The sequence below is a fragment of the Cervus elaphus genome, chromosome 4, assembly GCF_910594005.1.
Source record: "Cervus elaphus chromosome 4, mCerEla1.1, whole genome shotgun sequence".
In the NCBI taxonomy this organism is placed as follows: domain Eukaryota; kingdom Metazoa; phylum Chordata; class Mammalia; order Artiodactyla; family Cervidae; genus Cervus; species Cervus elaphus.
The window spans coordinates 46716819-46729151 of NC_057818.1; the positions used below are offsets into that span (position 1 = coordinate 46716819).

The 12333-nt window shown below is 55.2% G+C and overlaps 1 protein-coding gene across 1 annotated transcript; it reads left to right on the forward strand.

The window, feature by feature from the left end:
- The first annotated feature begins 3397 nt into the window (after nucleotides 1–3397).
- Nucleotides 3398–12333, forward strand: KIRREL2 (kirre like nephrin family adhesion molecule 2). The gene is made up of 15 exons (XM_043900585.1): nucleotides 3398–3749; nucleotides 3975–4124; nucleotides 4713–4862; nucleotides 5030–5190; nucleotides 5808–5958; nucleotides 6216–6321; nucleotides 6427–6575; nucleotides 6905–7032; nucleotides 7124–7256; nucleotides 7547–7647; nucleotides 7806–8025; nucleotides 8509–8613; nucleotides 8933–9033; nucleotides 9366–9431; nucleotides 11350–12333. Exons 1-15 carry the CDS (start codon nucleotides 3398–3400, stop codon nucleotides 11683–11685), a joined length of 2409 nt encoding a protein of 802 aa, XP_043756520.1. The 3' UTR covers nucleotides 11686–12333.

The following is a 12333-nucleotide window of genomic DNA, read 5'->3' on the forward strand; positions in this document are numbered from 1 at the left end:
CCTCACCTCCCCCTAGGCACACTCTTGAATCTCCAGCTTCAGGCCTCTGCTGGAGGGCTCCTCCCAGCAGAGCTGGAGCAAGAAATCCCCTGTCAGCACATGCCAGGCACATTCCTCGGTCCCTCCCCAGCCCCCATGACCCCAGGGGCCTGTCTTGGCCAGGGGTAAATGGGAGCAGGTCAGACCCAGGAGGTCCCAACACAGCATAGGGAGCAGAGAGCTGGGCCCGGCCTGGGGCTAAGACTCCCCTACTTTTCCTACCCTGGTACCTGAACTTCAAGTCCCTTCCTTCCTTTCTTTTTTTTTTTTTTAATTAAAAAACTTTAAAAAATAATTTTACTTGTATATTTTTTGGCTGTGCTGAGTCTTCGTTACTGGACAGCTTTTCTCTAGTTGCAGATAGTGGGGGCTACTCTCTAGTTCCGGTACACAGGCTTCTCACTATGGTGGCTTCTCTTGTTGCGGAGCACAGGCACTAGGGCATTCAGGCTTCAGTAGTTGTGGCCTGTGGCCTCGGTAGTTGCTTTCTCCCCGGCTCTAGAGCACAGGCTCGGTAGTCATGGCACAGGGGCTTAGTTGCTCCGAAGTATGTGGGATATTCCTGGATCAGGGATCAAACTTGTGTCTCCTGCATCGGCAGGTGGATTCTTTACCACTGAGTCACCAGGGAAGCCTCTCTTCCTTCCTTGAGTAGACAGCTCCCTCTCAATGAGATCATGAATCTCTGCTGAGGAGTGTGCAAGTGTGTGTGTGAGAGACTGGGAGAGTACATGTATCTGTGCACACACATGTGTGGAATGCACGTAAGTGAACATGCCTGGGGAAGTTGATAGTGAACTGTGATCTGTGAAAACTTGTGCAGTGTGTGTGTGTGTGTATAAGTGTTTCAGGTGTAAATGTGCTGGGCAATCAGAGTGGGTGGGAATGAAAGGTAGGGTCCGAGGCCACCAGCCCTGAGCCCAATGTGTGAACGCTTTAGCACGGGTCTTGTGAGTTCTAGTTCACATAGCATCCCTCGGTGTCTATCTCTTCTTTCCTTCTGGATGTTTCTCTCTCCCTCCCTCAGTTCATCTTGATTTATTTTCTTTTCTCCACCACTTTGAGACTGTCCCTCTCTGACTCGGTGTCTTTCTCCCCATCTCTCTCCGTTAGGTGGTTACCTCTCAGCCAGCCTTTAACTCTGTCACTGTCTGTGCCTGTACACGTCTCCATTTTTCTCTTAAATATTAATTTATTTGGCTGTACTAGGTCATAGCTGTGGCGTGCAGGATCTTTAGTTGTGGCATATAAGCTCCAGTTCCCTGACCAGGAATTGAACCCAGGCCCCCTGCATTGGGAGTGAAGAGTCTTAGTCACTGGACCACCAGGGAAGTCCCGTTGTTTTTCTCTTTCTGTTCTCATCTGTACCTCTCTCCCACCCGATGCTCTGTCTCTCACACATGCCAGGAGCTCAATAAATATTTGTTCTCAGTCAGCCTTGGACTACTCCTCTTTCTTTTATTCGTTTCTCCATCTTTGAGTCTTCCTGACTGTCACATATTTGAATTTTACAACCATATGCTGGTTGGCCTGCCCTCCCCACCCCACTGTGCGCCTATACACCCACACGGGATAAGCTTCTTCTGCCTGCTCATCTCCTGCAGGAATTGGAACTGCTCGCTTTCTCTCTCTCTCCCCTCCATGACCCCCATCTGGTCCTTCTCCCTACACAAGACGAGGCATCTGGGCTGAGCCCCCACAGCTCCATCCTTGACTCTAGTCTCGTCTGTCTTCTTCCCTCCCATTATTAACTCCTTGCCCTCCTCCCACGTTTCCTCTCCCAACTGGCCCCACGCCTCCTGGGGAATGGGCTGGGTGCACAGCTGGAGGTTCTGTCATAGGGCCGTCACCAGATGGTGTCCCTCAGGGCCCGGGCATAGGGCTGTCCATTGCTGGGACCTTTAATTAGCACGAACCTTCCACCCTCCAACCTTAGATGTTTTCCTTCTCTGGATGCTCCTGGGACCTCAAACTCTCCATCTTTCCATGCCTGTGGCCCCCAGAGAGCCAGGAAGGGGAAGTGATGTCAGATGCCTGGAAAAGCAGCCGTTCTACCTGACTTCCACCCCCAAGACTCAGGTGTCCTAGCCACAAGCCCATCCTATTTCAAAATCCAGGGGCTGAATCCCCAAAACAGAAGCCACTCAGACTCCAGAGTCCAGGTCCCTCCTTCCCAAGGACCTGGGGGTTCAGGCCTCCAGTCCTTCCCCCCCCACACACACAGGACTTAGGGCAGATGTTCACTGCCGGCTGATTTTCAAATCCTCCTGGGCCTGCGAGGGGGTGGGAGAGAGATTGGTGGTTAAATCCATGGACTCTAAGACTTAAGACCAGATTTTCTGACCTCAGGTCATCCTTTCCCAACTGCACTCTGCTTCAGGCAGGGGCCCTAGTTGAGTCCCCAATGCCTCAGAAACTCGGCGTTCAGGCCATTAACTTCTCGGTCATCAGAGGTCTGAACTCCTAGTCTTAGCATCCTGGGGGGGCGGGGGGGGGGGGGGGGGAGGCGTCCATGTCCCTGCTATTTAGGGACACAAGAATCTGAGCTCGGAACAACGGAGTGTAGATCCCCAGTCCCTACAGTTTTAAGAATGCCATACCCAGGGTCCCAGGCCCCCAGTCCCCCCCTTCTGTCGGCTTCGGGTTCCACCCACCTGCCCTGCCAGCTGCGCAGCGCACCGCCGGCCGGCCGCGTGGGAACGCCCCAGCTGGGCGACATGCAGCCGTCAGGACAAGCTGCGCGGTTCCCAGCCTCCCTGCCTGACTCAGCCCGGGCACCGCCGCCTCCCAGCCGTCGCCCGGCAACCACTGCTGAGTGGGGCGAGGGGGTGGTCCCGAACTGCAGGGTCCTGGGAAAGGAGGGGCGGGGGTGGGGGGCCTGGATTCCTGGATCTTAGGACGAGCTGTGATTTGCAGCGGTAAAAAGGCAGGCACTGAAGGCTTTTTGAGGTGGGGAGAACTGAACCCTCTCTTCTCGGGGGTCCCAGCAGCCCCCCAGGCAAACATGGTGCCCTCTTCTTGACCCACAGGCCCAGAGGAGCCGCGGGCCCCGCCTCCCCAGGGCGAGGAAACTAGCGAGTCCCCAAGGGTTCCCATTTATAGCTGCGTTTCCACTCAGCGCGGTCCCTCCAGGACCCGGGTTGAGCAAGTTTCTTCCACTCCCTCCCCTCCCTCCTCCTCACCCCCAGCCATCCCCCAACCCCGGTAGGGTGCAGCTGTCCAACCCAGCCGGTACCCCCGCCTTCGACCCAGGTGTTCCAGCTCCCAGACCGTAAGGGGGCTGGAGTGCCCACCCGCTGGCGGGGACGCAGCCCTGCGTGCCCCCATTCATCCGCGTCGCGGCCGCGGGAGTTTCTCAATGGGAAGAGGGCGGGTCTCCCAGGGGGCGGGCCGGGGCGGGGCGAGTGGGAACTGGCCCTCCAGGGTCTCTCGGAGACCTGGCGCGCCGAACTGGCAGGCGTTTCAGAGCAGCGGAGCCTGCGGCGGAGCAGACGAGCGGACCTCCAGGTCAGAGAGAGGGGAGCTTCTAGCCTGGGGAGAAGAGTCAGGAGCGGAGCGGACTCCAGGCCAGAGTGGTGGGAAGTGTGCTCCGAGAAAGGAACTGGCAGGGAAGCCAGTGCAACAGCAAGTCTGCTGGATATTGGGGGACACACTCAGGATGCTCGTGCCCGTACTCCTCGTCCTCTCCTTCTGCCTCAGGGGGCGTGCAGGTACCGCGAGGGGCCGGCGCAGATACATACAGGAGAGGGTCGTTTGCTAGCTGTCGCTTTGCTGGGATAGATGGGGCTGAGGGTCCAGACTCCTGGGTCTGACGGAAGAGAACTCTGGGAGCCTGGGCTTCTGGGTCTGAGGACAGAGGGGATTGGGGACTGGATTCCATCCGGAGCTCCTGAATATGCTAAGCTCGGCTCTGTTCCCTCGCCCCACTCTCCTAGGCCTGGCACCCCACTTTCTGCAACAGCCAGAGGACCAGGTAGTTCTGTTGGGAGAGGAGGCCCGGCTGCCCTGTGCCCTGGGCGCCTACCGGGGACTGGTTCAGTGGACTAAGGATGGGCTGGCTCTAGGGGGCGAAAGGGACCTTCCAGGTGAGAATTTACTATCTCTTCAAGGAGCGGCTGGCTCCAGGGTGAGGATGCTGGGCTTGAGCTACAACTTAAGTTTCTAGCTTGACATTTTCAAATTTAGGAAATTAATGGGCTCAGGGAAACATTTGGGGGTCGTGAATTTTCAGGATCTTCTTTGCAGCTGACCCATAGGGTTTGGAAATTTTTATTTTGATTGTAAAATAGTGCATCAGTGCCAAATAGCACATAAAACATAAATGGAAGATGTGTCAAATAATTCTAAAATAGATATCTGTGTAACAACTACCCAGCCCCGTTGCCAGCTCCCCAGAAGCCCTCCTTATTCCCTTCTCTCGTAGCTCACTCCCTCCCTACTACCTACAGGTAGTATCTACTCTGATTTTTATGGCAATTATTTTCTTGCTTTTTCTCCCCCTCAATTTATAATCCCCCCAAGTTTGTAGTGACTCTGGACTGGGAAAGGATTAGTGTCTCTCTGGCCCAGCCCCAACTTTTGGTAGTGTCTTTCCGGTGTAAGATGCCTGGGGATGGAGGCCTGGGACCAGGAACTCAGAACCACGGTGTGACTGCCTCTGTCCCTGACTCCAGGCTGGTCCCGGTACTGGATATCAGGGAATGCAGCAAGTGGCCAGCACGACCTCCACATTAGGCCTGTGGAGCTAGAGGATCAAGCATCGTATGAATGTCAAGCAACACAAGCCGGCCTCCGCTCTCGACCAGCCCAGCTGCATGTGCTGGGTAAGGACTCAGCCCACTTGTCCCTGGGGAGCCTGGGGGAGGGGGGTCCACCAGTGTGAGCTGGGAATATCAGAGTCCGGGGAGAATGAAGGAGAGGGCAGTTAGAGCTGGGAAGATCAGGGTCTCTAGGACCAAGATCCAGCTCTGACCCCAGATCCACTCTACAGTTCCTCCAGAACCCCCCCAGGTGCTGGGCGGCCCCTCTGTGTCTCTGGTTGCTGGGGTTCCTGCGAATCTGACCTGTCGGAGCCGTGGTGATGCCCACCCCACCCCTGAGCTGCTGTGGTTTCGAGATGGGGTCCGGCTGGACGGGGCCATCTTCCGTCAGGTCAGGTCCAAGTCTCTGTGCCAGCCCTTCCCTGCTCATTCAGGGAAATTCTGGGGTCCACTCAGACCACAGGCTCATGCAGAGGAGAAGGGCATGAGAAGGCAGAGATTCAAGGCTTGGGATCCTTGGTATGTACTTAAGCATAGGGACTCTAAGGCTAGACTATGCGTGCATGCTAAGTCAGTTCAGTCATTTCCGACTCTTTGTGACCCCATGGTCTGCCAGGCTCCTCTGTCCATGGGATTTTCCAGGCAAGAATACTGGAGTGGGTTGCCATGCCCTCCTCCAGCGGATCTTTCTGACCCAGAAATCAAATCTGCATCTCTTATGTCTCTTGCATTGGCAGGTGGGTTCTTTACCACTAGTGCCACCTGGGAAGCCCCCATAGGGCTAGACTACCTGGGTTCAAATCCTGGCTCAGTCACTTGTTAGTTGATTGATCTTAACCTCTCTGCCCCTCAATTTACTTATCTGTACAGTGGAGTTAACAGTAGTATGCACGTCTAGGATTACTGGAAGATTAAATAAAGTAATATTTATAAGTGCCTGGAAGAGTGACTGACATTAAGTACTACCTAAAGGTAGATGAAATCATCATTATTATTCACAACCTACAGACCCCATTGAAGGAAGGAACCATCGGGTCAGTGGAGAGCATCTTATCTTTGACCCCTTCCAGCCATGACGATGGAGCCACCTTGGTTTGCCGGGCCCGGAGCCAGGCCCTGCCTGCAGGGAAGGACACAGCTGTCACACTGAGCCTGCAGTGTGAGTGCAGTCGGACACTGGGCTTTGAGCCTGAGGTCCTTGGAGAAAGAAGAGCCTGGGATCTGGATTTCAGGGCATGAGAAAGGAGGGGGCTGTGTACCTCGGTTCCCTGGGGGAAGCCTAGACTGCTAGCTGAAAGGGAAGAGGGGACTGGGAATCAGACTCCTGGGGTGGAGGAGTGAGAACTGGACTCCTAGGTCATCAGTGGAGGTGTTCCATGTCCTTGCCCACCACTGACCACTGACTCACCTCTACAGACCCCCCAGTGGTGACTCTGTCTGCAGAACCACAGACAGTGCAGGAGGGAGAGAAGGTCACGTTCCTATGCCAGGCCACAGCCCAGCCTCCTGTCACCGGCTATAGGTGAGGACCCAGCCTGGAGGACCAGCTTGGGGAGGACTGGGGCTAGGACCTGAGTAGGTGTGCCTGAAGAGCAAGAACAACTCTAACACCCCACCATCTTCGCAGATGGGCAAAGGGGGGCTCCCCGGTGCTCGGGGCCCGCGGGCCAGTGTTGGAGGTAGTGGCCGACGCTTCATTCCTGACTGCGCCGGTGTCCTGCGAGGTCAGCAACGCAGTGGGTAGCGCCAACCGCAGCACAGCGCTGGACGTGCAGTGTGAGCCGGGGCGGGGCCGGGGGCGTGGCCAAAGTGGGGCGAGCAGAATGGGACAGGGGCTACCGTGAGGCGTGGCTACGACCGGCTGCCGGGGATGGTGGGCCGGATGTAGGATTTAGGCGGGATTTGGCTGTGCTGGATCAGTGCCAAAGTGGAGCAGGGGCGGGGCGAGAGTGGGGCTGAGGCTTGTGGGCCAGACGTGTGCGCCGATTTGAGAACTGGGGTCTTCAACCCAATGGGCCCTTGTGGGTGTCGTTTCTGAGTGTCTGCTCCGGAGTCAGAAGTTGCCTCCCTCCCTGGTCATGTGGCCCCTCTTCGGTCTCCTCCAGTCGGGCCGATTCTGCAGGCAAAGCCGAAACCCTTGTCGGTGGACGTAGGAGAAGACGCCTCCTTCAGCTGTGTCTGGCGCGGGAATCCGCTCCCACGGGTAACCTGGACCCGCCGCGGGGACGCACAGGTGAAGCCAGATCTGGGGCTTGTGGCAGTGGCTGGCAGTAGGGGGGTCTTCCTCCCAAGGTCGCGCCCTTGACGCCCCTTCCGTTTCCCAGGTGCTGGCCTCCGGGCCCACGCTGCGTCTTCCCGCGGTGGGGCCCGAGGATGCAGGCGACTACGTGTGCAGGGCCGAGCCGGGGCTCTCGGGCCAGAGCGGTGGCGCTGCAGAAGCTAGGCTGACTGTGAACGGTGAGAAAGAGGTGCTTCCTAGTGGGACCGGCGGGTTCTGGGATAAGAAGTGGGCAGAGGGGATGAGGTCTAAGGGGAGTGGGGGTGGCCATGAGAAGAAAGGGGTGGTGCCTGGGGACTGCAGCTGGACCTACAAAAGGCTAGCCTCAGTAGGGTTCACGTTTGTTGAGAGGAGTGGGATGGTAGGTTGAGGTTAGTGGGGAGAGCCCAGGCCTGACCCAGCCAGCTTGAGAATGGGCTTCAGGGAGGGCGGGGCCTCTCCTCTGACTGGCTCACAATCTCCAAACCAGCTCCCCCAGTAGTGACCGCTCTGCACTCTACGCCTGCCTTCCTGAGGGGTCCCGCCCGCCTCCAGTGTCTGGTCTTCGCTTCCCCTGCCCCAGAAGCCGTGGTAAGGAAAGTCCCCGTTCTCATGACCCATTCGGCCACCCTGACCTCCTAGACAGACTCCCCAAACCGCTGTGATTACCTCTGACTTTTCCCAGGCCCTGCCCACACCTTCTTGCCCTCCTGAGTCTCCTCAGTGACCTTCCTCTTTTGTGCCCCCAGGTCTGGTCTTGGGATGAGGGCTTCCTGACGGCGGGGTCACGGGGTCGGTTTCTGGTGGAGACCTTCCCAGCCCCAGAGGGCCTCGGGGGACAGGGTCCAGGCCTGATCTCTGTGCTACACATTTCGGGGACCCAGGAGTCCGACTTTCACCGGGGCTTCAACTGCAGTGCCCGAAACCGATTGGGTGAGGGAGGCACCCAGGTCAGCCTGGGCCGTAGAGGTGAGATTCTGGGCCTGAAGACCCCAAATCTGAGGTTTTCAAACACTCAAAATGCCACAATTTCCAAACCGAAGACCCTCAAAGGCAGAGCCCTCGAACCTTGGGAGCCTCAAAACTAGGAGTCCCTTGAATCCTGAGACCACCCCCGCCCCCAACAATAATTTCTGTCAAATACAGAATCCTAAACTGAAAGACCTCTCACACTTAGGGACTCCAAAGAAGGCTACCTCCAAATATAGAGAATTGCAAAGTAAAATACCTTCAAACTTTATGACTTCTTAAAGTCAGGGAATCTAAATTTATGAAGCCCCAGGTTCATGTGCTCTTCAACCCAGAGACCCCAGGCTAGGAGACTACAAAACTTGGGAATCCCCAGACTTGATGACCTTTGACCAGAGGTTCCCTTACTCAAGACCTGTTCCCCAGTTCCTGCTCAGTCATCTGCTCAGCCTCCTCAGAAACCCCCTCCCCTTCTTCCCACAGACTTGCTGCCCACTGTGCGGATCGTGGCCGGAGTGGCCGCCATGGCCATGACTCTCCTTATGATCATCACTGGGGTGGCCCTCTGTTGCTGGCGCCACGGCAGGGGTCAGTGTCTGAACCCCACCCCAGACCCCCACACAGGTCCTGTACACTGGCTGCTCTGGCCTTGGGGCTTGTCCCAGTCCTGCCTCTCCAGACCCCCTTTGGGCTTGGTTCCCATTCAAAGCCTGGTTCCCAGCTCAAGCTCTAACTCCATCTCCTCAGGGTCACACCCCTTGCCCTCCTAGGCCAGTGGTCTCTTTGATTCCCAGCCTTCCAGCCTGATTTGCCCCAGCCCTCTCTCTTCCTGCTCACTGGTCTCCACAAACCGTGACCCAGCCCCATCACTTACCTTTGCCCCCACCTCCAATGTTCCTGGCCTCAGCCTCTTTCTCCAAGCAAAAGAACCTGGTGCGAATCCCAGGGAGCAGCGATGGCTCCAGTTCCAGGGGCCCTGAGGAGGAGACAGGCAGCAGCAAAGACCAGGTAGGATGTGAGGGTTCCCAGACCTGATGGTACCTCAAAACCAAATAGTAACCAGTTGTGATCCCCATCCCAATCGGGCCCCCCAAACTCAAATAGAGCCCTAGTCTCAACAGTGACCCCCAGATCCAAATGTCTCCCAAATCCAAGTATGCCCCATCCCAATTATTCCCTAGCCCTGTCCCCCTACTCCTTGTTGTTCTGTGTCCAGACCCCAGCTCCCAGGAGCCCTTCGTCCTTCCTTTCTGGCCTCAGATGTTCAACTGAGGGTCTCTGGGGTCTGGCATCCCCTGCAGTGTAGTCTACACTCCCTCTCACTAAGTACTCTACCCCAGGGCCCCATCGTGCACACGGACCACAGCGACCTGGTTCTGGATGAGGAGGGGGTTCTGGAGAGCAAGGTGAGTGTTGGGAAAAGAGGGGCTCCCTTCACTGTGTCTCCAGCTCTCTCTCCACTTCTGTTCCCTCCTTTTTCATTCTGGCCCCTAGGTCCCTCTACCCACTTATTTTTTTAAATATTATCTATTTATTTGGTTGTGTTAGGTCTTAGTTGTGGCACGCAGGATCTTCAATCTTTGCTGCCGCATGCAGGATTTTTTTTAGTTGCGACGTGTGAGATCTAGTTCCCTGATCAGGGATCTAACTCTGCATTGGAACTCTGCCTTGGCCTTCTGCATCGGGAACAGGGAGTCTTAGCCCCAGGACCAGCAGGGACGTTCCCCTCCACCCATTTCTTGCTGCCTCCTGGGCTGTCTCACCCACCTTCAGAGTCTCAGTTGGTTTGTCTGCTGACTATGCCCACATATCTGCCCCAGCCTTGGCCTGCATCTTGAGCCCCAGTTCAAGGTTCACTCTGCCTGTGCTTTCCCCATCAGAGGCCCACACCCCACATCAGGCCTCCTAAATGCCTCTCCCTGGCTGCTTCACCCAGGCCCCTTCTGCCTACCAGGTTCCACACTAGCGTCACATTTCCCCAAACTTGTCAGTCCTTTGTTCCCCAAAAAATGGGGCCCCACTGACCCCAGTTCCCAGTCCAGATCCCCCCTCTCTCTCTCTACCTAGCAGATGCTGGTCTCTTGGCTTGAAACACTCCTTTTTTCATGTGTGCTAAGTCATTTCAGTCCTGTCCGACTCTTTGCAGCCCTGTGGACTGCAGCCTGCTAGGCTGCTCTGTCAATGGGATAATCCAGGCAAGAATACTGAAATGGGTCGCCGTGCCCTCCTCCAAGGGATCTTCCTGACCCGGGGATCTAACCCACATCTCTTATGTCTCCTGCATTGGCAGGCAGGTTCTTTACCTCTAGTGCCACTTGGGAAGCCCCTTTTCTTCACATACCTACCTAGTTCTCTCTGTTATTCCTCTGGTGTCAGTTGAAACATTTCTTCTTCTTTTGTTTTTAAGATTTATTTATTTATTTATTGGCTGTGGTGGGCCTTTTGGTGCTTCCTGCAGGCTTTTCTCTAGTTGCAGTGAGCAGAGGCTACTCTCTAGTTGTGGTGTGTGGGCTTCCCATCTCGGTGGCTCCTTATATTGCAAAGTACAGGCTCTAGGGTGCATTGCAACACATGGGTCCAGTATCTGTGAAGCACGGGCTTGGTTGCTTCATGACATATGGGATCTTCCTGGACCAGGGATCAAACCAGTGTCCCTTGCACTGACAGGCAGATTCTTAACCACTGGACCACCAGGAAAGCCCTCAAACATTTTTTGTGCTGGAAAACTTTTGCTTCTCTCCTCCTAGCCCTGATCATTCTGTTTCACCTGTCACAGCCAGGACCACTGTGATCTAGGCTTCCCCACCACAGTCTGAAGGTTCTCCCATCACTGTTCCAGTCACTCTGCCTGAATCTCCTCCATCACATCCCTGACCCTTCCGGTTCTGTCTGGTGACTCATCATTTCTCCTTTGACCTGCAATCTCCATGAAGATGGGACTAGGTCTATCCTAGAGAGAGATGTCTCCAGCAGCAGCACATAGAGTCAAAGCCTCAGGCTGTTGGGCAAATGCATGAATGGATGTCTTGATCTCCATTTCTCTCTCTTGTTCCCTCTGCATCTCCTTTCCATACCACCATCCCTTGGCAAACCTCTGTCTCTGCCTTTCTCTGTCCATCTCTTTCTGTCCTTTCATCTCTACTGTTTTTCTGTCTCACTTTGCCCTTCTACCAGTCTATACGTCTCTGGATTCTCTGCCTGCTCCTCCTTCTATCTTTTCGTCTCTCCCTAGGTCTGGTTCTATCTCAGTGTGTCTCTCTATTCACTTACCCTCATCCCTCTATACCCTCACATACCTTACCAAGTCCCATTTTGTTCCCTCAGGACCCAACCAATGGTTACTACAAGGTCCGAGGAGTCAGTGTGAGCCTGAGCCTTGGAGAAGCCCCCGGAGGAGGTCTCTTCCTACCACCCTCCTCCCCTCTTGGACCTCCGGGAACCCCTACCTTCTATGACTTCAATCCACATCTGGGCATGGTCCCCCCCTGCAGACTGTATAGAGCCCGGGCAGGCTATCTCACCACACCCCATCCTCGAGCTTTTACTAGCTACATCAAACCCACATCCTTTGGACCCCCAGATCTGGCCCCCAGCACTCCTCCCTTCCCATATGCTGCCTTCCCCACGCCCAGCCACCCACGTCTCCAGACTCATGTGTGACATCTCTCCAGCTGAAGAGTCCTGGGATCTTCAACTTGCATAATGGATTGTCCTGATTTCTGAGTAACCAGAACAAACTGGCAACCTACCCTTCCAAAATTGAACCTTGAGGGGAAGGAAAGATCATTACAATTGCCTGGGTCATTGATGTACAGTTAACTCAGCCAAAGGGGATGCCCCGAGTGGAAGCAAGAAGGCCACTGGGCCTGCTTCTTCCTGTGCAAAAAAGAGATTCAAGAGGGCAGATGGGCCGTTTGCAGAGGGATGGGAACAGGGGTGATGGGAGTTAGGGACAGAGAAGGAAATTGCTTCCAAACATTGAAAGAAGAGATTTCAAGATGGCCACCCACATTAAGAAGAAAGGCAACATAAAGCAGATCAAGATACAGGACCTGTCCTTGCTATCCCCAAGGGGTACTTTGCTTCACCCATGGAATTGCTGTCAAAATGGCCATTCATTCTCTGGGAATCCAAGATGGCCACCATCTTGATTCTTTCTTCCTTCCTTAAAGGTCCTGGAAGAACCGGGCCCAAGGAGTAAGGACAGGGTAAGAGCTGTTGTGGTGGTGGGAAGCAGGGAAGGAGTGGTGTTGGAATCTGGCAATGAGAATATTTATGTTCAATTAAAAAAAAAAGTTGCAAAGTGAA